This window comes from Cnephaeus nilssonii, assembly GCF_951640355.1.
Source record: "Cnephaeus nilssonii genome assembly, chromosome: 17".
NCBI classification, from domain to species: Eukaryota; Metazoa; Chordata; class Mammalia; order Chiroptera; family Vespertilionidae; genus Cnephaeus; species Cnephaeus nilssonii.
Genome location: NC_137088.1, coordinates 6,397,520 through 6,422,331, shown reverse-complemented (window position 1 = coordinate 6,422,331; position 24,812 = coordinate 6,397,520). Strand labels below are relative to the sequence as shown.

At 45.2% G+C, this 24,812-nt stretch overlaps 1 protein-coding gene across 4 annotated transcripts; it reads right to left on the bottom strand.

The window, feature by feature from the left end:
* Window positions 1–1,136: 1,136 nt before the first annotated feature.
* EXOG (exo/endonuclease G) lies at window positions 1,137–24,157 on the bottom strand. 4 transcript variants are annotated; one of them, XR_013814876.1, is made up of 7 exons: window positions 20,926–21,624; window positions 18,091–18,177; window positions 16,378–16,454; window positions 14,265–14,379; window positions 4,278–5,743; window positions 3,941–3,989; window positions 1,137–1,178 (listed from the first exon to the last, which is right to left on the bottom strand). XR_013814876.1 is itself a non-coding variant. In XM_079795410.1 (6 exons), exons 1-6 carry the CDS (start codon window positions 24,126–24,128, stop codon window positions 5,282–5,284), a joined length of 1,107 nt encoding a protein of 368 aa, XP_079651536.1. In that variant the 5' UTR covers window positions 24,129–24,157; the 3' UTR covers window positions 4,476–5,281. The 4 variants fall into 4 exon arrangements, 3 of the variants coding, with proteins under 3 accessions (XP_079651538.1, XP_079651537.1, XP_079651536.1); XM_079795410.1 differs by lacking the exons at window positions 1,137–1,178; window positions 3,941–3,989; window positions 20,926–21,624 and adding exons at window positions 21,638–21,787; window positions 23,966–24,157 and having other exon boundaries at window positions 4,476–5,743; window positions 18,038–18,177; XM_079795412.1 differs by lacking the exons at window positions 1,137–1,178; window positions 3,941–3,989 and having other exon boundaries at window positions 4,469–5,743; window positions 18,038–18,177; window positions 20,922–21,624.
* Between the last annotated feature and the right edge of the window lie 655 nt (window positions 24,158–24,812).

The following is a 24,812-nucleotide window of genomic DNA, read 5'->3' as shown; positions in this document are numbered from 1 at the left end:
AGACTTGGTGTCTGGTGAGGACCTGCTTTCTGGTTCCGCTGTCCTTCCGCCGTGTCCCCGTCCTCCCGCCGTGTCCCCCCCACACGATGGAAGGCGCGAAGGAGCTCCCTGGGCATCTGTTTTATAAGAGCACTAATTCCATTCATGAGAGCAGAGCTAATCACTTCCCAAAGCTCCACCTCCCAATACCATTGCACTGGGGATTAGGTTTCAACATACAAATGTTGGGGGGGACACATGGTCTATGGTCGTAACTGATAATCATTCCCAAGAATCCTATGTAATAAAAGGCTAATATGCAAATTATCCCCACAGGCAGGAGTTCAACCGACCAGGAGTTAGATGTGTGCTGACCACCGGGAGGCAATGCGGAACGCGGTAGGTGTCAGAGATGCGGCATTGGCAGCAGGCAGCAGTGGAGGCAATGCCAGCCCTGATGGGTCCCAATGAGAGTAGGACTGGGGTGGGATGGTGGACCAGGTGAGCGGGCAGCGCCAGGCCAAGGCGGGTGTGAGTGGGGGCCCCAATCACCTCACTGGTCACCCCACAGATCAGCCCTGATCACCAGCCAGCCCTAGGGACCCTACCCGTGCATGAATTTCGTGCACCGGGCCTCTAGTTCACAATAACCGGCTACCATTTATCAGAGGGCTTGCCAGACTCCATGTCCTCTTAATCCTCACCTGTCCCCAGATGAGGAGCTTGACTCAGATGGAGTCCGTTGCCCAAGGACGCCCCGCTGGTGCATGCGCCTTCCCACAGACCACAGGGGTCCAGGCGCGGGCCCAGCCACGCTGTGTGTACCCAGAGATGAGGCAGGCACGCTCTCTGCCCCCCAGTGACTCACAGGTCCACTGTGATGGAGACCTATTTCTACATCGTGCAATCAATTTAGTGTTTTTCTTTTCAAAGAAATAGAAGAGAATTGAGCTTAAAGAAAATATCAGAGCAAATTATTATCCCATGAAGGCTGCTGGATGTGTGAAACAGGTCGCTCTGTAAAATGAATTTTTTACCAAAGGGATCTTCCTTGGCTCTGTCTTGTTCGATGTTTTTAACGGACACATTGAAGGCTTGTTTATCCAATCTGAAGTCTCAACTCTGGGAGGCATGGCTAACAGTCAGGTGGCCAAATCGGGGTCATCAGGAATGTGAATTTGTTTGACGATGAGTAGAAACTGCAATAAAATGAAATCTTAACAGCTGGGCACACACATAATCCCTTATTTGTGTTCCAAAAACTGACTATGTAAGTGCATAATGGGAAAGTAATTTGAAAGTAGATGATGTGAAAAAGGCCCGAGGCGGTTGGTTAGCAGGAACAGGTTCCATGGGAACCAATAGCACAGTGAGAAGAGTGGTGTCATTACAATGGATGGAGATATGCTCAGTTCCGTGTGAGGCGCTGCTTTGATCAGACGGACACACGTCATGCTAAGGAGATTCCCACGGATCTGCATCTGAGGCGACGAAGAGGCCCAGGGGGGTGTCTGTGCATCTGAGCCCACGAGGCTATGAAGAAGCCCAGTGGGTCTGATCATCCGGGGCCGTGAGGGTATGGATAGGCCCAGGGGGTCTGTGCATCCGAGGCCATGAGGCTATGGACAGGCCCAGGGTGTCTGTGCATCCGAGGCCATGAGGCTATGAAGAGGCCCAGAGGGTATGTGCATCCGAGCCAGGAGGCTATGGAGAGGCACAGGGGGGTTGAGCATCCGAGACCACGAGTTTGTGGAGAGGGCCAGGGTGTCTGTGCATCCGAGGCCATGAGGCTATGGGGAGGCCTAGGGTGTCTGTGGATCTGAGGCCATGAGGCTATGGAGAGGCCCAGGGTGTCTGTGGATCCAAGGCCATGAGGCTATGGAGAGGCCCAGGGGTTCTGAGCATCTGAGGCCATGAGGCTCTGGAGAGGCCCAGGGGGTCTGTGCATCCGAGGCCATGAGGCTATGGAGAGGCCCAGGGGTTCTGAGAATCTGAGGCCATGAGGCTATGGAGAGGCCCAGGGGGTCTGTGGATCCGAGGCCATGAGGTTATGGAGAGGCCCAGGGGGGTTGGACATCCGAGGCCACGAGGGTATGGAGAGGCCCGGGGTCTGGGCATCCGAGGCCATGAGGCTATGGAGAGGCCCAGGGTGTCTGTGCATCTGAGCCCACGAGGCTATGGAGAAGCCCAGTGGGTCTGATCATCTGGGGCCGTGAGGGTATGGAGAGGCACAGGGCGTCTGTGCATCTGAGGCCATGAGGCTATGGAGAGGCCCAGGGGGTCTGTGCATCGAGGCAATGAGGCTATGGAGAGGCCCAGGGGGTCTGTGCATCGAGGCAATGAGGCTATGGAGAGGCCCAGGGGGTCTGTGCATCGAGGCAATGAGGCTATGGAGAGGCCCAGGGGGTCTGAGCATCCGAGGACATGAGGCTATGGAGAGGCCCAGGGGGTGGGTGCATCCAAGGCCACGAGGGTATGGAGAGGCCCAGGGGGTTTGAGCATCCGAGGCCATGAGGCTATGGATAGGCACACGGGGTCTGTGCATCTTAGGCCATGAGGCTATGGAGAGGCCCAGGGGGTCTGTGCATCCGAGGCAATGAGGCTATGGAGAGGCCCAGGGGGTCTGTGCATCCGAGGCCATGAGGCTATGGAGAAGCCCAGGGGTTCTGAGAATCTGAGGCCATGAGGCTATGGAGAGGCCCAGGGTGTCTGTGGATCTGAGGCCATGAGGTTATGGAGAGGCCCAGGGGGGTTGGACATCCGAGGCCACGAGGGTATGGAGAGGCCCAGGGTGTCTGTGCATCTGAGCCCACGAGGCTATGGAGAAGCCCAGTGGGTCTGATCATCTGGGGCCGTGAGGGTATGGATAGGCACAGGGCATCTGTGCATCCAAGGCCATGAGGTTATGGAGAGGCCCAGGGGGTCTGTGCATCCGAGGCCATGAGGCTATGGAGAGGCCCAGGGGGTCTGTGCATCGAGGCAATGAGGCTATGGAGAGGCCCAGGGGGTCTGAGCATCCGAGGACATGAGGCTATGGAGAGGCCCAGGGGGTCTGTGCATCGAGGCAATGAGGCTATGGAGAGGCCCAGGGGGTCTGAGCATCCGAGGACATGAGGCTATGGAGAGGCCCAGGGGGTGGGTGCATCCAAGGCCACGAGGGTATGGAGAGGCCCAGGGGGTTTGAGCATCCGAGGCCATGAGGCTATGGATAGGCCCACAGGGTCTGTGCATCTTAGGCCATGAGGCTATGGAGAGGCCCAGGGGGTCTGTGCATCCGAGGCCATGAGGCTATGGAGAGGCCCAGGGGGTCTGTGCATCTGAGTTTTATCATCCACAGTCCCACTGGGGGAAGCTAAAGTGATCTGATCCAGAGCAATTCTAAGCTCTGCCCAGTATTTACATTTTAAAGTTTGTTTTGCTGGGATTCTTATTCTTATACAATTCAAACATCACCATTCTATACCAACAAAACTTCTACATGTAAAAATGATAGGGCAACTGCATTTTTTAAATCAGTTATCTCTGTTTTCCCCAATGATCAGGTAGTATATTTCAAAGTAACTAAAAACTTAAGATGCTATCATTTAGTGATTTGAAAATCATGAGTCTCTGCACAGCAAGGAAAGAAACTCGGAGGCTGTGGAAATTCGGGTCAGAACAGCACGGTGACAGGCCGGGCAGTAGGCACCCAGGACTTCTTCCCGAGCCCCTGCTCAGGCTCCTGGAGAAACACCGGGACCCACTGTCACCTCACCAACAAGGCAAGTAACAGATGTTTTGGTCACAGTGACATGCTGGCTCTTTATCCCTGAGAGGCTGGCACAGCTAAGGGGAACAATGTGATAAGAGGATGGTATGAATCAGACTAACCTGTTCTGACCACCCCCCCCCAACTTCTTTAGCCAAAAAAAAAAAAAAAAAAAAGGCAGAACAAGGTTCATCACTGTCATCTTGCCTTTACCTTAAAGCCTTGGCATTTTTGTTAGACATTTCTGTTCTGGTGACGCCACCTGGAAAGACAGCAGTGATGTGGCGCGTTTAGACAAGTTCCTGGGTCCTGATTTGACGTTTGACTGCCTAGACTTAGGACGGCCCATGAAAGGTTCCTCACAAACCCAAGTCTAGGGATCGGGCCCAGGAAACACGATCCCCCAGCGGGAACTGCCTTGGGGCCACTGGCTCAAACCCCACCCGCCCTGCGCTGCCCAGGCTCAGGCACCAAGGGGAGCCCATCATGAGCAGGTGAATGGGTGCGCAGAGCCCTCCTGGCTCCCTTCATCTGTGGAACCAAGGCTCACCTGGAAAGCAAGAAGCGCCGCAACTGGGCCCGGTGGAGTGCCTGAAGGAACTGCATTTCCGGAGGCCAACGGGGACTCTGGTAAACCCACAAAGACGTCCTCCAGCCTTCAACACCGGCGACTCTTGCTTCCCAGAGCTAAAGAGGGCTCGAGTCAGAGGACAGTAAAGCCCCTTTGGCTTGATGACAGACAAGAAACCAGACGCCTCTACCCAGCAAATCCCGTATTTGAGTCCAAAGCCTGTGTGTAGGGGAAGATTTGAACGTACCTCGTGGTTTCTTCTTAGTCCTGTGCCTCATTCCTGGGGGGGCACTTCCTCAGGAAGGTAAACCCTGGATTTACCCACATATTTCCTCCCGAGTAAAACGAGGAGAGTGGTCTTTATCTCAGAGGGCCTCTGGCAGAAATCACAGGCCCCATGAGAAGAGTAACAAGAAACTAATACACAGGGTGGCCTGAAGTAGGCCTACAGGTGCGAGTATGTGCAAGTTTATTCTTGTATTATTACTATACTACTGTATGAACAACTGTAAATCTGCTTTTGCCCCGCCCTGTATCATCCACGTCGACAGGATAATACAGAGGAGCTCTAACAGCTTCTCTCAGACCCACTCAGGTCCTAGGGAAGGAAAACGCACAATACCGGGTTCCAGGAGCGCCAAGCCGATGCAGCGGAGACTGTACGACTCGGAGACATGAAGGTAAGATGCCTCTCATACAGCACACTCCGAGGGGCACAAGCAGTGCCATCACATACACACAGTCCTCCGGTTAACCCGCCGCAAGGTCAGCCCTGGATCCCAGGTGTTGCAGTTCCTTGAACAGTTAGTTCCACGTCAAATAAAATACTGACCAAAAAGGTTTTAGCTCTTTCGTCTTTTAGGGAGTTTAGTCCTAAATTTAGGATTCCATAATTTTTTTAAATAAGCAAAGCCTCTCAAATACATGAGCCTGAAGAGGGCATCTGCTTCATTGCAGGTGACACCACACTTCCGAGGTGAAAACTAGGACGGCTTTCTCTCTGGGAGTCCTGCCTGCTCCTTCGCTTTGAGTTCTTCCAGTTTCCTCTCATAGCAATTCATGAAATAATCATCGGGCTCAATCCCCGTGTTCTTCAAGTTTTCCATGATCTTTTCCAGTCTGGGGACCGATCGGGCTCCCTCAACCTTTCTTGTGCTCAGGTACAGAGTGAACTCCTGGAAATCCAGGAGCTTACAGGTGTCCACAGAACAGATATTCCTGATATCATTAGTTCTATCCAAATGAGGGAAAAACACCAGTCCCGACAACTTCTCCAGGTCCTGAAGGCTCACTTGGAATTCACTGAGTTGGGGTTGGAAGCCAATGGCTTCATTGGGTACCACAAAGGCCCCTAGTGCCAGCGGTTCGGTCGACTCTGGGCTTCTGCGAGCCAGGATCACCTTATAAAGGTGTGAGGGGACTGCCACGTTGTCCTCACCAATCACCTAAAAACAAAGCAGCCATATTAGTGATGCTCATCAACGCTAGCAGTTCCCAAATGTTCCCTGTGAAAACTTTAGGTGCATTTCTAAAAATGCACTTACAAGATACCCCATCGCAATGAACTTACATTCAACTGCCAAAGGTAATAAACCAAAATACAGATTCACAAGGAAGATGAGCATTTAGTAGGCAGTTTCTGATCACATTCTTAAAAATGATGCCACCCCAGAGAGCAGGGGTCACATCTCTGCTCTGTAGGACAAAGGGATGCCAGGAGGCCTGGGTTTTTAATGGGCAAGAAAAGCTGTAATTTTCACTTCATCTCATAATCAGAACTTCTGGTCTCTAAACATTTAAAGATCAAACTGCCAGCTTGGGAACGCCCTCTCTAGAAATAAAAAGATGGTCTTAGTTTATCAAGTTCACGAGGGACCTCAACAAACAGCCTTTACTTTTCAAATGAAGTGCTACATGTAAACGCTGCGTGCTCGGAGGCTTGCACACTCTGGGGCCAGACACAGACTCCCGCAGGTCATCAAATCAAACCCTTTGGAAAGGTGTCCACACAGCGCCAGGGCCAGGGCCAGGGCCAGGCCTGGAAACCTGGCTGCTTGTGTAGCTGGACTGTAATGATAAAATAACTCTGTTATGAAACCTTTTCAAATTTCCTTCCAGTGCGTTTAAAAGCCATATCTGTTTTCTCACAAAGAAAACTGCACATGCATTTCCTTAATGGTCTCCCGTAAAACAACACAATCCAGCACCACTGTGCTCGGGCCCCTGCCCTTCTCCGGCCTCCTTGGTGAGGCCTCCTTCCCGAGCGACCCTGCTGCTGCGGGGCCCTGCTGGGGCAGATGAGGCAGAGGGCTGAGAGCTGCAGAGGGCTCTCTGCTTTCCCCAGGCTCCTACCTACATGGCACGCAGCCTGAAAACTCCGTGGCAATCTGCTGTCTGGCACGTACAGAGGTCCCACTGCCAAAACCAAGTGCAGAGCCGCAGGGAAGGCCCATCCCAGGAAAGATTTCTATAACTAACTGTCTCTGAAGTTAGTGAAAATGGCTGATCAGGGAGCAGTTTAAAGTATATGAAATTATACAATCTACAGACGCAAAACCCCCACCCCCTCCAACAAGTCACGTATGCAGCTGGGGGGAAAACACACTCTTCAAGGCAAAAACACACTGAAGGTGAACTCCATGGAGGTCTCCACTGAGCCCAGAGATCACCAGCAGATGTTAATTCAGCTATGCAACCCAGAGGTCCTGTGCCTGGCACTGCTGGGAACACTGAAAGGGATGAAGCTTGAAAGTAAATACCTGCTCTCCAGAGCTTCCCATCTAGAGGAGGAATCCACACACAGCTTTCACTCAGGTAGGATGTGGTGAGACACCACTGCAGAGCGCAGCAACAGCACCAAGGGGGTGGGTGCAGGGGTTCCGCTGCAGCTGAACCATAATGTACAAGGGGGGAGTTTAAATGAGCGGCAAGTGTTCCAGGCACTAGCTGGGGAGCCTGAGGTTGAGCAAATCCTTAGTGCCACCTGGCGGACATCCTCCATCACTACAGTACAGTTCTCGGACCAACTGAAAGGAGCCTTGGAGACCATTTGATTATTTTCTCTCCTCAGGGGCTCTTAGTCTACAAACAAATGGCAATTTTCAAAAACAATTAATTGGTCATGTTCATTTGCTGCCAACCAGGGCTTCTAATCCAGTTCATTCAATTCCAGCCAAAAGCAAATAAGTTTGACATTTTAAGAATCATCGTTTTACCTCAAGGAAATGCATCATTTCTATTAGGTTTTCAAAAACTCAATACCTAGAGGACCTCTATTACTACTTTTGAGAAACCTCAGAGACCAAGAAGTTCCTACTAATCACAAGGTGTGATTCTTCCACCCACGACCTTCTCACAGTATTTCAACAAAGAGGGAAAAAATACTATCCCTGGAAATAAAGAGAAAAATGAAAACTTAAGTCACTCACTATCCTTTTTGATTCAGTCTGCTTTGTTCTCAAGAAGTAAACATCTTTAAAATAATATAGAAACCAGTCCTATTTGGAAATCGAGAAAGCCCAACGTTTCTTTCTTGAATTTAAGACTTAAAAAAAAATCCTGAAGTATTTAGAGCTATCATATTCTTTGTAGACAATTCAACCTACATAATAAATTTTTCCACTTTTGAGAAAACTGGAAGACTTTCAGAAAATGTTTCTAGACTACTAGGGTACTGAAGCATAATGGTTCAGTGCCCTAAATCCCAGAGTCCTGGTCACGTCCTGTCTGTGCCACTAAGCTGTAAGACACGCCCACCAGTAGCTCCTTCACAGATTCATAAATAGGTAATAATCCCAACTCTGCCCATTTCATAGGATAGTTATGAAGATACAAAGACATGTTCATTAAAAGAAGAGATTTTTTAATCTACAAGACTTTAATATAAAAAGCTGTTTTTGTAGTGCATGTCATTCAAAAGACAAGAATGCAACTGGTACAAAAGCTGGTTCTGCAGAGGAACCGAGGGGAAACCTGGGGTCAAGCAAGACGAGACCAGTTAAGGGAGACACTAGGGTTTCAGGAGGAGAAAGCATGGATGCAAATGACGCCCTAAACAGAGGACATGAAGACTTAACACAAACAGAATCCTCTCCACAGGTGACTTAGGTATAAAAATACTTTACAAAAGAAATCCTTGCTGCTGTCCAAATAGCAAAAAGCACTGAACTCTTGTCAAGATTGTAACGAAAACTGGAAATCAACTGGGAGTGACTAGAGAATACAATCTAGATAAAACCATACCCTGACACTCACTCGGGACTTGAAGTTAGTTTTAGTAGGAGCTGGCCTGGGTGTGTTTCCTTCCGTGTAAGAGACAGAAATGACAATTTGCTGCCTTCCCCCACCTCCATCCCTACCGCCCAAGTGCACACACACAGAGCTGGGCCGTCATGATGCATCAGCGACCAAAGACAGCAGCAGCAAACAATACCCAGTCTAAGTCTGCCGTTCTTCACATCAACTATGCCTCAGGTGAAACACTAAGCGGGATCGTGAGAAAAACATCTGTACCTGCCAGAACCAGACAGATATAAGAAACTTGGGTTTCAAAAATAAAACTGTTGGACACATGGAGAAATGAAGCCCTTAAAAAAGTCATGACAATCAAGTGAAAGAAACCATGATCCTATATAATAAAGAGCTAATATGCTCATTAGGCCCAACAGCAGAACAACGGTCCGGATGACCTTCCAGACAAAGCCAGGGCTGTGAGGGCCAAGCCCCTTGCACGAATTTTGTGCATCGGGCCTCTAGTAATGTCATAAATCAGGACTCCATACCTGAGAGGACAGAGAACAAGAAAAGAGGGAATCACACAAGGTGTGGAAAGTCAGCAGGAACGTGGCCAGCCCGTGTGCCATCTGTTTGTAAAGTCTCTGCAGGTGCTGCAGCAGCGCAAACCCTGGGACAGACCTCTCCCACTGGGGTGCCTGCTCTGGGCAAGGGACTGGAGACTGTCACGTCACCGTAAAAAAAACCCTATCTCCCCAGATGTCAATTCTACTTGAATATTAACCAGTAAAATAATTTATTTTTCAATTAAACAGATACAATGAAAAGGTTTGTCTAAAGATAAAAATGGAATTTTTTTTTTTAATTACTCCCTGATCACTTCAAGTGATGCCTTAAGACCCCTGGGCATGTGTCCCATGCCCTCCACTCCAGGAGTTGGTGACAGTTGGTAAGTAATGCTGTCGAGGGAAAGACTGTTAAGCACCTCTGTTACCACCACCACCGGGTTGTAAAATCTGAAGCTCACTCTGTTGACAGGTCAATTATAATGTTCAGGCCAGAATCTTCAGGTATGTTTCCCTTGTCTGGAATCAATCTCTTCTGGAAACACGCACATCAGAGAAAGCACATGGATGACCTCAGCTATAAAAAAGGGGGTGATTCTGATTAGAGCTGTCAGATGACTCACTTCTGGTAAAATCACTGCTACTAATATTCCCTGAGGCTCACATTCACTCATGTCCTATGATGCTGTGACCCTTCCCTACATATTCTAAGAGACATTTCTGCCTGCCTGTGAGGAATCCTCCTCTTGACCCATTTTCTGCTATTTTTGCACGCTAGCAAGTACCACTTCTAACTGCTCTCCATCCACACTACCTTTTTCCTCCTGGCCTTAAGCTTCTGTATATGAGGAGTGCAGCAATCCCTCGGGAGACTTTTGAGAGTTCAGAGAACAATGCTCTGCATAACTGGCAATTCTCATACAAGTCGACAGACCCATGCTTGCATCTCGCCTTTGACAATTACTAGCTATGTGACTTGGACTTGACCGCTCAAAACCTCAATTTCCTTACCTACAGAAGAAGATAACTACTACTTGTATGTAAGGGCTGTTTGTGAGGACTGAATGAGATAGAAGTATAGAGCTATTTATACACTGTGTGGTATATGTGGCCCTCAATACATACCATTCCATTTGCTTCACTTCATACAAAGTATACACATGTATGCTTCATGCTAGATAGAAATCTAAATAAATACCCTTATTTTTATTAGATACATTCTCCTAAGATAAGGTTCAGAGAATACTTGTAAATAAGCAATAAATATTAAATGGCGGGATCTGAGAAAACAAAATGCTTCCGGGCACTCAGAATTCCCTGGGAAATAGGAATTCACAACTCAAATATTTATTCCTTGTGAGGAACAGACCAACCTCTAGGGCTGGGCAATGCTGTGCCCCCTTTCTCAGCATCACTAAAGGACATGGTTTTACCCACAACTGTCTTACATGAGTTGCTAGCAAACAGCTGAACTTTTTATCGGGGCACTCAAGGTTTTTAACACCTGGCCCCAACCACCTTTCCTTCTATTTTTGTCTCTTTCCTAATATGAAAGCTCCAACCCAAATGTCAGGAACTCACTGCGTCTCAGCACAGATCCTACCTTTTTCTCTTGTCTTCTGTTTTCCTCCCGTGTCTGTTTTCCTTAACCAAATTATATGTCCATGCATACATAAAAAATTTCTGGCCCAATTAAAGTGGAAAGCTCTGAGACAATTTTTCCAATTTACTTAGTGATTATATTTTGCTTTAGATATAGACATAGATATATATTGATATGCTAAAGATTTTAAGTTTAAAATTTCACCTGAACACAAGTTCCATTTGAAAAATAATGCTAAATCTAACAAAAGCTGTTAGCTGATTACAGAGAAATTGTTAGTAAAAAATAAAATACATAAAGGTAGATTTTACTTTGATATGATTCCAAGAATGAAAAACTATATGCCTCACCAGAAATATAGATTCCTATTAACATTCAACTCTACATACACATCTCTCTCTCTCTCTCTCTCTCTCTCTCTCTCTCTCTCTCTCTCACACACACACACACACACACACACACACACACACAGTATGCTTTCTTTATGACCAGGGACTATACATCTCATTCTCAAAAAACAGAGAAAAACTGAAAATGGAGAGAAAAGGCTCCCAACAGCGAGCCACTAAAGAACAGAATTCACATACTTCTTTCTTAAGGCTCTCTCCACCTATTATAAAAGGCTAAAAATAAATGTGGTGAACACACATGACAAGCCAAACAGCCGACCGAGCACTCAAGAATCAACTTGTCATCCAGACCTTGGTTTCTAAATACCAATCTCCATTAAAAGGAACGAGGGCTTCTCGGAAAAATGGATAATCCCAGAGTTTGGCCAAGATGAGCCCGGACAATCATGTTACCCCAGAAAGTAGGAAATGCTAAAATGAAGATTAGAACGTGTCAAAAGGACACAGGCAACAGCTGGAAGGAGCTCCCACTGCCTAATATGGGAAAATCTGAGCATCAAAATGAATACACAGTAAACTGATTAAAACTCATGGAATAAACTAAGACCCCATGAATTCACACTGATAATATGAAGGATAAGCTCTTCCTCAGTAGAATGCCAACTAATAAATGTAGAAGGGCCCTGACAGGGTGGCTCAGTTGGTTGGAGCGCTGTCTCATGCACCAAAAAGGTTGCGGGTTCAATTCTCAGTCGGGGAGTGTGGCAGGCAACCAATAGATGTTTCTCTCTCTTCTCTCTCCCTTCCTCTCCCTCTAATATCAATAAACATATCCTCTGGTGAAGATTAAAAAACAATGTAGAAGGAATAAGAATTAGAAAATCGTCATTTGGCAACTATTGTAGTAATAACTGATTCAGGCAAGAATCATTAACAGGTGCTAAAACTAGCAGGTGAAGGGAAGAAAATTTACATGGTCTCCAAGTATTTCCAGAGATCACTAATTCATTTCAAAGGGAAAATGGTAAGTGAGCAGTGAATGGATCTGCAGGAGACCACCTTGACCACGTGACCAAAGCGATTACCGTCAATAGCAGGACAAACAAATCCCATGCATCCTGAAACGACCACTGAGGCGCACACAGGAGCACCGCTGTGGTGTGCTGCCAGAAACATGACTGAACCAAATCACGAGGAAACAGACCCAATTTGAGAACATACTGCAAAACCGGCCTGTATTCTTCAAAATGTCAACGCGTTAAAGACAAAAAGGCTGCAGGACTGACTGTCTCAGGTTCAATGCATCATCCTGGATTGCATCCTGAATCAGTTCTCCACTGATCACTCCTTCCTTGAGATGCTTTCGTCACCTGCCATCTGGGACACCACTCTGCTGATTCTTCTGCCTCAAAGGTGGCTCCTTCTGTCTCCTTTGCTGGACGACCCTCCTCCTCTCAGCCTCTAAATGTCGGAGTTCTCCCTGGTTCGGATCTCAGATCTGTCCTCTTCTATCTATACTCATTTACATGATCTCATCAGAGCTTTAAATACTATCTGTGTGCTGACCATTCCCAACAGCCTCTCCTCCGAAATCCAAACTCACAGCCTAACTATTCAACATCTCCATTTGCACATCAACAATCGCAAATGTACACAGCCAAAGCACAACCCGATTTCTAGCCCCTAGACCTGCTCCTCTCTGGTCTTCATGATCTCAGACTGAAACCCGAGGTGCTATCCTTGCCTCTTTCCTTCTTATTCTATTACTAATCCATTAGGAAGCCCCACGAGTTCTACCTGCAGGGCACATCTGACATCAGGCCACTTCTCACCATTTCTACCACCGCCACCCTACTCAAGTCATTATTATTTCTCACTTAGACGATTCCATTAGCCTCCTAATTGGTCCCCTATTTCCACCTCGTTTTCTGTTCTTCACATGCAGCAGCCAGCCTGGGCTTTAAAAATGTAAATGAGACTATGCCACTATCCTGATCAAAACCTCACAAGTGTCCTACCTCACTTAACACAGCCCAGTCTTCCTCCCAGGGCCTCCCCCGTGATTTACCCCCTTCTTTCTCCTCAGGGCGCTCTCGGCTCCAGCCACACTGGCATTCTTGCTGTTCCTGAACACTGAGCTAAATCTCACCCGTGTCTTGTGCTTGCTTGACAACTCTTCACATGGGTTGCTCCGTCATTTCCCTTAGATTTCTGCTCAACCTCACTTCCCCGAGTGGCCTAGCCTTTATTTCCCACCCCCACTGTAACTCTCTACAGGTCTTACTTTTCCTTGTCATTTTGCTGATAGTGTATCTCCTCCACTATCATGTAACCTCCATGTAACACACACAGAAGCACACAGAACAGCACCAGGTATATCTTGGAAGCTTAGTAAATGTTTGTTGAATAAAAGAAAGGGAGAGCGGGAGAGAGAGAGGCAGGGAGGGAGTAAACAAGTAGTCTAAATTAGAAAGGAAGTCAGGGGCTCCAAGAATAATGTCTCAAGAAGAAACTGATTTACCTTTTTTAAAAAATAGTGATAAGGGTAAATGCTCTGAATTAGAAAGTAAAAGCATATTATTACATTTTTAAAAGCAGTAATTATACTACTGTACACTGCCACCTTCACTTCCCACTTCTCGGTTTTTTGCTTGTGGCAGTACTCATCTCAAGTGGCAGAGCCGTAATGATATAGGGTTATATCTACTTCTTTACAAGTCCAAACATACTACTTACACATTCCTAACACTATAAATGCTGGTTTTACATTTCCGATAGACCCAGGATGATAAACTCGACGACCACCAAGAGCTAAAGGGAAAGTGTAAATGGGTGAAACGGGCCGGGTGGACCGTGGTGAACCGACGAGCTTGCGCTCCGCCTCGGGAGCAAGCTGCTGCTCCCATCTAGTGAGCGGTGCCTGTGGGAACCTATGCCAAGTGTGATCATCTGACGCGTTTAAGGGAAGCTGAACTCTGGATTTATGTGACAACTCCCAATTATTAAACATTATCAACGAGTTCAAAAACAACAGACTGCAAACCAAATAAAGCCTCAGTTTATAACCTCTGATATAGGCAAAGCTTGGACTAAATTACAGCTAGCAAACATGAATCTTAATACTGTTCAGTAAGTGAAATAAAAAGTAGAAACCAGGAGGAGATTATAATCTCATACAAATAGCATAAGCCTGAATGTTAAAACATGTCCCTACCTGGTAACTAACTATTTTCTTTCCATCACTTCCAGTCTGAGGTAAGGTCAACGGCCCAGATACAATCCAAACATCTTCAAACCTCTCTGTCAGTTCTCGACAGTACATTTCTATTCTGAAAAACAATGCAAAAAAAATGTATGATATTCTCACAGGCTTAAATGTAGAAAAGCAGCAAACCATACCACATCCCTAGGAAAGATGCCAAGGATACTTAAAGACATTAATATAAACAAGAGATATGGCACAAAACATTATAAGCATGTAAGCAATGCTTTTCCCAGTTTGTTTACCACATTAAAAAAAAATTAAAAATCACACACATTAATACAATTATCTACATTTTACTCTGTATGCATTGTGTTCATTTTAGAACTGAAATTTTGTTTTGTTTTCTCCCTTATTTTTCTATGCTTTAGTTCTTAAACTTTTACAAGAATGAAATATCATTCCAACTAAGTTGATCTTTTATTTAAGTACTAGAGGCCTGGTGCACAAATTCGTGCACGGGTGAGGTTCCTCGGCCTGGCCAGTGATCAGGGCCAATTGGGGCCGGCTGGCCGGGGGAGGGACCGTGGGAGGTTGGCTGTGGGAGCACATTGACCACCAGGGGGCAGCTCCTGTGTTGAGCATCTGCCCCCTGGTGGTCAGTGCAAGTCATAGTGACCAGTTGACAGGTCTTTCAGTCAACCAGTTGTAATGGTCACTTAGGCTTTTATATATATAGATTCCTATTGTGGGGCAATTGGGTTTATCCTCACACTTCTTATATAATGCAACATTATATTAATTCCTTAAGATAAATTTCAAGGGCCAGAATTACTTAATTGAATATTTTAATGACACTTGATTATATGTCATACTAATATTTTTAATGGAATTATCCCACTTTATAAACTGCAAAATGACACAGCAGTTTTATAGCAACCTTTACCACACTGGGATGTGTCACTTAAAAACTGTTTTTGCTCATTTACTGGATAAAAATGGCCATTAGTTTCAATATGCACTTCTTATACTGCAGTTGAGTTTTATGAGAAAACAATGCATGTCACCATTCCTGTTTCATTATCTAAAAAGTAAAGTCATAGCATATATGCCCAATAACAAAGTAGAGTTTTCCTCCCCAAAAGATATCTCTTAGGATATTAAACGCTTCCATATGTTTGCAATCAGACAGAATATGAAAAGGAAACCATAGGGCAAATATCCCAGATTTTCAACAAATAATTTACAAGAAAAAAAAAGGGGGGGGGACTTACAGATTAAAAGGGACTGAAGAGAAGTATCACCCAAATCTACATGTAGATCTTGGTTAAAGCCTGATTCAAATCAATCAACAACAAATTAAAGACAATCAGGAAAATTTGAATACCGACTGTAAAATTGGTAATAAGGAATTACTATTAAATTTTTGAGGGGCAATAATAAATAGTACCATAGTTATATTTTTAAATAATCTTTTATCTTTTAAAAATATGTATTGAAATGGTAAAATAACATATCTATGACCTGCTTACAATAATCTGAGTGGCGGGGGGGGGTATGTAGACAACACAGATGCGGTCACGACTAATAACCCCTGCAGTTACCTGTAGTGCGCAGGTGCTCTCTTAATTATTTTATTCCACAAAAGTACTATTTGGGGAAAACACATCAACTTGAAACAATCTCATTCAGTGCTAGTTTTAAATGCTTAAAGAGATACGCTGACAGAACTGATTTAAAACCGGTTAATGGTTATATTTAGTTGTACCAATTTCTTTTTTTAAAGCTAGCAACTCTTGAAATACAAGTAGAGAAAAACACAGTGTTTTCTGGACATATTAAAAAATATTTTATGCCTTAGCAATAGTACTTTCTTCCAGAATTTGACTTCTGACCAATGGCAAACATGATCAAAATGACTGGCTATGTTCTGAAGTCCGTCCTCCCATAGAAAACTATACTCCTGAAATACAGCAAGAAAACTAGTCTAAAATACTTCATGGAAGTACTTCCACTAGAAATAGCTTTTGAAAAACAAAGACAGAAACAGTTGATAAACAACTAGCAAATTCTCCTCACATCATTCATCTCCCACAGAATCATACCTTTAAAACTCTCACCTCACCTGTTCCAATATCCAGCATTATTATCAAAATCCTGAGGCACAATATTAGAAAGGTAGAAGGTTTCAGCCATGGCTTTCTGTGAAAAGAAAGAACAAGAGTAACTTGTACTGAAATACCTTCCCCCTGGAGATTTTACAAAGCAGAGAACACCACTCCTTATTCATGCAATTACAGTAACTACTTATTTAGATAAAGGAAAGCCAGAGGTATGCCAGGACACAAAGTCATTATTTTCAATGATTATTCAAAATAAGGACTATAACAAAGTAAGTAGATGGGTGTGCTAGCTTTCTTCATAATTTATAAAACTCAAACCTATAGTGTAGATTCTAAGAACTAAAAGTTTTCAATAGGAAGCTAAAGAGTTTTATCCTAAATTCTGGTGTTAAGCCTCTGGCAGTTTTTCCAAGGTCACCTTTCAGGAATTTTACTTAAGCAGTACAGTACAAACATATTAGTTCAAAAGTGGCAGAGAAACATTCTTATTCTGGCCACTACGTGTTCATTCATTTTGCACTTCTGACCGTAAACACAGAGCTCTGTAAGTGTATTTCCTTTCGTTGAGCTATACTAACTGCCAAAGCCAATTACCTTCTCTTCGAGCAGTGACTCTCACCCTTGGCTGCACACTGGAATAACCCGGGGAACTTTAAAAACATGGATGCCTGGCCCGGCCAGTGGCTCAGTTGGTTGCGCATCCATCCTGTGCACCCAAAGATTACTGGTTTGGTTCCCAGTCAGGGACCAGACCTGTGTTGTGGATTTGGTTGGGTACCTACGGAGGGCAACAAATTGATGTTTCTCTCTCTCCCTTCCTTCTTCTCTCTAAGCCTGTCCTCAGGTGAGGGTGCCTGGGTTCCACGACCAAGAGTTTCTGACTTACCTGCTCAGGGTTACAGGTCTGGGCATCAGGAATTTTTAAAACTCCCCTAGGTAACTACAATGAGTACCTCAAATTGAGAACCACTATCTTAATGATGAAAATCACCAACAATTCATGAGTAAATGCCAATGTCATAAAAGACATGTATCTTCTTTTTTAGCAGAGAAATTATCCTAAATTAAAGGAGACTGGAGACATATGACAACTAAATGTATTATGTGATTCATAATTGGATACTAGATCCAAAAAAAGCTGTAAAAAACATAATTAGAATATGGCATATCTGAAATGCAAACTGTATATTAGAAATTATTCTACAAATATACAAAAACACATCTGCACACATTTTTGGGTATAATGACACTCTTGTCATATCTACAAATATTCTTTCTTAAATGATACCATCTCCTAAGCCATATATTTTGAAATGAAGTGTTATGATGTCTGTGATGGTTAAAATTTTATACACACACATGTAAAGTAAATGTATCCAAATGTGTTTGCTGTCCTCTCTTTTCCACTTTTCTACAGGCCTGACATTTTTCAAAATAAAAACGAGTATTTTGCTCCTTTTGGCTTTCAGTTCCCTTTACATAGCATTGGCTTTCCTCAACCTGCTTAAAACTGTCTCAGCATCTGAGCAAGAAATAAAGTCGGGGGGAAATCGAGTATAGAAAACCTCAAGTTTTACGGTTTGGCTGCTTGGCTGTTAATCTCCGAGTCCCACGGTACAAGGCCAGCCCCACAGGCCCACCCCTCCCCCACAATATGCCTACAGGTGAAAACTTGTTATTTCCCGCTGGAGCCATGTGTCCTCGTGACCACCCACTTCCAATGTAGTCCTTGTTGAAGGCACTGAAGGCTGGAGGGATGTTGGGATCAGGCTTGAATTTGCAATTTCTTCTGTCTGCAGCACCTGAAGAAAAACACACAAAATGAGTAAGTTATCAGTAGACAATGTCCCTCACAATCCTCTAAGCAAGGCAAGCTGGTTGCTCTGGCCAGTATCTCTCTGAGCAGCTAGTAGTTAGTGACTGCATGCATGTGTCAAGTTCCTGGGATAGTTCAGATGCTTCATCTGAATTTAGCAAGGACTAGTCTAGGAAAGAATGCTTTTCATACAGTGTAGCTATCTCATATACTTTTGTTTCTGGCCTTTCAAGTTAAAGGGGGAAATATTTCCCGGACAGTATTTACATAAAAACAATAACCAATTAAATAGCTGAGCTGTCTAAATAAAAAGCTTAGCTACTAAATAAATTCTTGCTTTTTAAAAAGACCCCCATATACTGTATTTTGTACAACTGTATTTGACAAGTTTACATGGATTGAAATAATGGATATATATAGACACAAAACAATTTGTTCTGGGCAGGCACAGCCTAGCAGAGGGGGAGAGTGTCTCTGATATCTTGCTTACTGCCTCTTAAGCCATGACAAAACAAATATTTAAGTTATGAGCTCAATCCAGAAAATTTCTGAAATAAAATATCTAAGTACCACATGGGAGAGAAGAAATCTCAATTTTACTTATATTCTGATACCTCCAGAATAGTGTGCCACAGTGGACATCAGCAAATCCTAACTCTACATTTTCTATCATTAGGACAGAACTTATTAAGTTACAATTATGAGGATAGATGGAATATACTGACTGCTACTGAAAAAAAAAAGTGTAAAATGGAGATCAATAACGTTACTGACTGCAATGTCATTTCATTCAGCCAGGAATAATTTTTAAATTATTAGATTCCAAGGTTCAGAGTAAAGTATCCAATACCTAGCTTTTTAGAATCTTCATAAAGAAAAAGTTACTGGGTATACAGAAGAATTATTAGTAAACTTATCCAAGTGTCACTATCACTGAAATCACTTCCTTGCATGCCTGATGCTCACTGCCCTTGAAAACTCATTTGTGGGCATTTCTGAAGGCCTAGGATGCAGATGCCTTCCTGGAGCATGCATATAAATTCACTTCTTCTATCAGGTGTCTGGAGGCATCAGCAGGGGAGGACATTCTAAACCAAGCTCAGGACTTAAGCTTCCTTGAGCTGTCCAGGCGACATGGCTTTTGGCTACAAGTCTGCACAGGCAGTTTGTGGCTCGACTTCCCCAGAAGAAGCTTTTATTCTACTTTTTGACCCTTCTCTGCTCAGGGCAAGACAACCTGCCATGTAGTCCCCTATGGTGGGCAGGCAAGTTAGTTCTGGTTCACCCTTCCCTAAGGGTGCAGCCCTCTGGGGATCTAGGTTAAGGTTGAGAGGGTCTCTGATAAGACAATCTACCTTGGGTGGACCCTAGGTCTTGCCTTCAGTCCACCTCACCCTATAAGGCTGCAGAACCAAAGGCAATGTGGCTTTGGTTTGCCAGGACTGCCCTTACCTCTCTGGATTCTGGCTTTCTCCCAAATATAAGTTGGGAACCACCATCTTAATGATGAAAATCACCAACAATTAATGCAGTAAATGTCAATGGCATAAAAGACATTTACATTCTTTTTTGGCAGAGAAATTGTCCTAAATTAAAGGAGACTGGAGACATATGACAACTAAATGTATTATGTGATTCATAATTGGATACTGGATCCAAAAGTAGCTGTAAAGAACTAACTGAAACAATCTGGCAAATCTGAAATGCAAACTGTATTCTAGATATATAGCTTGGCAATTCTCCACTATCCTGTTGACTCTGCATTTACGTGAGTGTATGATTTTTTAAAATATACTTTTTACATACCTAATAACATTCTTGCTTTTAGCAGGAGTTAGTCTGATTAACTTCATCATTACTAAAAACAACACGCTTTACACGAAACTTAAGTAAATCACAGGTAGATTCCTTCCTGTTTTCAAATATAAGTAATTGGCTCTATTTTACCTCCTCAAACCTTACACAGCTCACGGGTTTATTATATGAAACTCAATGCTTTTCTTACATGCCCCTGAAAGAAATAACTTAGTAGCAGGATAAAATTAGTACAAGCCAAGATACCTTGTATCTTGGGAGAATTTTTGCATTTAATGGAAACTCATTAGGCTTGAGACTAAATGAAATGAGTTTCCCTTGATGCAAATTTATAATCAAGTCTCAACTGCTATGATAACTGCTCATCAGTTTCTCTCTGGCGGCAAACACATTCCAAGCCTGCTGCTGTTATGCTGGTTGTGTGCACTCTATGGAGGCACACACTCATTTTAATAGCAGCATTTTTATATACATAAAGATGGCACATGTTGCAAAGCAAAGGAGATATAATCTGTGAGCCATATAGCAAATTAAGAGGCGAAATACAAAATAAGAATAGAACAACTATGACAAAAGGCAATATCCTTAATATATGAGAACTACTACAAATCAATTCAAAAAAGAATATCCCAACTGAAAATAGTAAAGGATAATTCACAAAGAATAATTCACAAAATAGTAATCCTCACTGGCAACCAATTAAGTGCAAGTAAAATCAGCTATTAAACTGGTAAAGCCCAATAATGCCCAATATGGGTGAGGGTTGGGAGAGATAAGACAAACAGTGATGACAGGAGAGGCAATTGAAATAACCTACCCAGAAATCAATTTGGCACTGAGTATCAAGACCTGGTCATCTTAATTACAGGAATCTACCAAGACATAAGGACACATGAACAGACTTCACACACCTACCTACCTCTCCAGTCCCATTTCAATCATGTCCTCCCTTGCTTGCAGCCACTCTGGCCTTTAGTTCCCAAAGGAACAAAACTCTTCAGACTGGGGCCTTCAAAGATGCAACTGTGCTTTCCTTTCTGCCTGGAATGCTCGTCTCTGTATCGCATGGCCCAACTCCTCTGCCAGCCCCCCTGTAGGCCGCTTTGTTAGAGTAGCCTCGCTAATCAAAACCAGGTTCTCCTGTTAGGATCTCTCCACCGTTCTTTAATTATCAAACCCAAACTGCAATCACGTTTCCCTCAGAAAGTTATCACCAACTATAATTATAAATTCATGACTATTTGTTTGATAAGACAACCCACACCCACTCCAACTCCAACTCAAAGTGCCATGAAGGCAGAGACCATCTACTCTGGTCACTAATATATCCCCAAGATTTAGCAGTGTCAGACACACTAAAAGTAGCTGTGGAAATAATGAATGAATGTTGCTTACTGCAGCAATATTTATGCCATATTTATGTGTCAAGATATAGATCCTCTCAGCCCCTGAGGCAGCTGGGAAGGGTCTGGGGCTCCCTGACTGCCAGACAGGATCCATTTATCTAGTGAGCTACACAAACATCCTTTTGTAAACGTGTTGTAATGTGAAAAAGGTTGAGCTGGTCACTAATGCCCATGTTCTAAATGTGGAAACATCTTTCAGCGATGCCTTTACTTCTAACCACCTACCCATTATCTTGCTTTTGGATATATGTTCAAGAACCCATCTAGGCACCCGCTTTGACTGGTCATAAGACAAGGCATGATTGGTGTAACACCTAGTCTCTGTTCCAGTTAAAGGAAATCCAAATTGTCCCAGGAGAGCCTTTTCTGCAGAACCTAAAAATGAAAAAAGGGGAAAAAAACAAAAATAACAAAATTAGTGACTCTAATTAGGAACAAAAAAAATTGTAAGTAAAGGAAGAGGGGTAAGACTTACAAAGGACTGGCTCAAAAGTTAATCAACCAAGAGATCCTGTTTTTGCAATTACTTATAACACAAAGAAGAGACTGTAGACAAAAGACAGGTTTTGCCTATATTCAGTTGTATAGTCATATCAAGATAAACTGTAGCTATCTCCTTCACTTTCAAATAAGGACCTGATCTGACTGCTCCTTCACATCAAAGTTTCACATTTCTGCCCCACTGTGGGGAAGGGGCTGTAAGCTGACCCGGTCCTTGCACCTGTAGGGGCTAGCAAGGCTGGCACCTACCCGCACAGATTTCCCAGGCCTGTTTGGATGGCAACTAATCAGTATAACGAGAGCAGCCCCTGCCTACAGAGCTTTCCCAGGGTTTGTTTATGTGACTGCTATCAGTAGGATAAGAGCTACTTTCATGGCTTACCAAGAAATATGTATCCAACTAGTGAGATTTATTGTAACAAGAAACCTGTCCTTCAACTTATCCCTCCAGTAGTGATTTTAGAGAAACAAAGAATGTTTTCCTTGTGAGTGATTCCCTGCTTAGTGTCTTATGTATAAAAAGCACTGTATTACTAATAAAAGTTGCCAGAGCTTCTCGAGAGCTGTGGACCTCCCGAATCCCGCTGTCCTGTCTTTCTTTCTCTTCTCAAATCCCACCTCCCTACCTCAGCCCGGTTCAATCGTCAGGCTGGACCTGACACCCCACCAAGTACTGTGTATACAAAAGCATTAAAGGAAAAACTCTTGTCATTACTAGTCATTGGCATGACTGAATGAGCCGCCCTACTCATTATGTTTTAAGAGTTAATGTGGGGCCTGGCTGGTGTGCTCAGTGGTTGAGCAGGAACCCATGAACCAGGGAGGTCACGGTTGGATTCCCAGTCAGAGCACATGCCCAGGCTGCCAGCTGGGTCCCCAGTAGAGGCAGCCAATCAGTAATTCTTTCTCATCATTGATATTTCTCTCTCTCTCCCTCTGCCTTTCTCTCTGAAATCAATAAAATATATTTTTTAAAAGAGTTAAAGCACAGCCCTTTTAAATTTATTTGTGTTTATTTGTTAATCCTCATGTGAGGATATTTTTTCCATTGCTTTTTAGAGAGTGGGAGGGAAGGAGGAAGGGTATAGGGAGGGATGGAGGAGAAAAAAAGAGAGAGACATTGATTGGTTGCCTCCCACATGCACCCCCAACCAGGATGGGGATCCAACCTGCAACCCAGGTACCTGCCCTTGACTGAAAATCGAACCCAAGACCCTTCAGTGCATGGTCAACACTCTAACCATTAAGCAACACGGGCCAGGGCTTACATATTTTTAAAGGTCATCATTCACTGACTATGCCTCCTGGTTCTGGTATTGCTGCAGCAAGACAGTAGTAAACCTGGCCTTTTTCCCAGCGGGAGAAACCCAGCACGCATTTCACGGGGGCTGCCTTCTCCAGCCTTTCCACAAACACTAGTTCTCTCGCTAAACCGAGTATCAGAGGAGCAAGTTAAACGAGCTCGTGGGGGAAAGTGTACAAGTGAGCAGAGCTCCTTTCCTTTGTCAAACACAGGGCACACCGGGTAACGTGGGGGTGTATCGGCTCTGAGGAAGGGCTCGCAGGCATTCTTCCTCTGAACGACGACAAACGGAGACGAACCCACTCACGTGCTACAACTACGTGGGAATTCACTCACTCCTCCGCACGCGCCGAACGCCCGTTCCGCACCAGGTGCCGCGCCGCGATGATGGAGAACAAAACAGACGTGGCCCGCCTCTTAGGAGCCAACAACCCAGCGGCGGACAGACACGAACTCATCGACATCGTGATCAATACTTTGAGGGTAAGACGAGAGGAAATCCCCGGAGGAAAGACGTGGGTGGAAGAGGCAGCCTAGACGGGACGTGGGGAGCGGAGGCCGAGCAGGGAGACTGGAAAGGCCCAAACCACGGGCGGGGGGAGAGAGCCACGCGGGGGGAGAGGGCCCCGCGGGGAGAGAGGGCCACGCGAGGAGAGAGGGCCACGCGGGGAGGTGGAAGACGAGGTGGAGAACGATAGACTCAACGCCCGACACCTGGGTCGGGGAACGGAACGCAGGCCCAGGCTTACCTTCCGGCTCCCTCGCCGCCAACGCAGCCTCAGCGCCCTGACTCCGGAGGAACTGCAAGGCCGTGAGCCCGGCTCCCGCGGCGCCCACCACAGCTCCGGCCACGAAGCCGCTGAAAAAGCGCCGAGAGCGCCCGAGACGGGTCGCAAAACTTTTGGCAGCCATGGTTGCCGCTGCCTTTGGCCACGGCGCACGCGCCCAGGGCTCTGCTGCCCGAGAGCCAATCACAACCGCGGCACCGAGACGCGCATGCGCAACCGGAGGCTCGCCGGAGACTCGAGAGGCCCGGAATGCGCACGCGCACCCTCTCCGCGGAAGGGCCTCGCGCGCCCCCTGGTGACAAACCTGGAGGCCCAAGCGCATCCCCCTCCATCCCTGGTCCTCTTGAACGTCTTGAAGGCTCAGTAATGTGTATATACCGCCCTGAGGGGGGAAAATACCTTTAGTCCAGTGCCACCTAATAGGTGAGTAAGCCACTTGCGCATGGTTACACTAAGGTCCGGAGAGCCGAGATTCTAATCCAGGTCTGATTCCAAAACCCGTGCCACGTTGGATGTCTTCGTGACACCTGGCTTTGAAGGCACAGGGTATACAAACCATAACTTCTAAAAATAGCTTCGTACCTCCTAGGGATTTCCTTGACAAGACAGTACTCCATGGTACCCGCCCTTGACCGGGAATCAAACCCAAGACCCTTCACTGCATGGCCAACGCTCTAACCACTGAGCCCACCGGCCAGGGCTTAAATTTCTTTACTTTTCGTACTCCATTTAGGCTCAGGATCCTGAATCAGAGTGCAGCGGCTTGGATACCCTCCCAACTCCTCCCCCCGCCCAAAAAAAAATAAAC

What these genes read in the sequence shown, in the direction of transcription:
- EXOG (XM_079795410.1), bottom strand. Translation starts at nt 24,128, where the DNA reads ATGGCTGCCAAAAGTTTTGCGACCCGTCTCGGGCGCTCTCGGCGCTTT. An exon ending in GGCGGCGAGGGAGCCGGAAG is followed by an intron (nt 21,788 to 23,965) that starts GTAAGCCTGGGC and finishes TTTCATTTTTAG; the next exon opens with GTTCTGCAGAAAAGGCTCTC. An exon ending in AATGCTGGATATTGGAACAG is followed by an intron (nt 14,380 to 16,377) that starts GTGAGGTGAGAG and finishes ATTGTTTTTCAG; the next exon opens with AATAGAAATGTACTGTCGAG.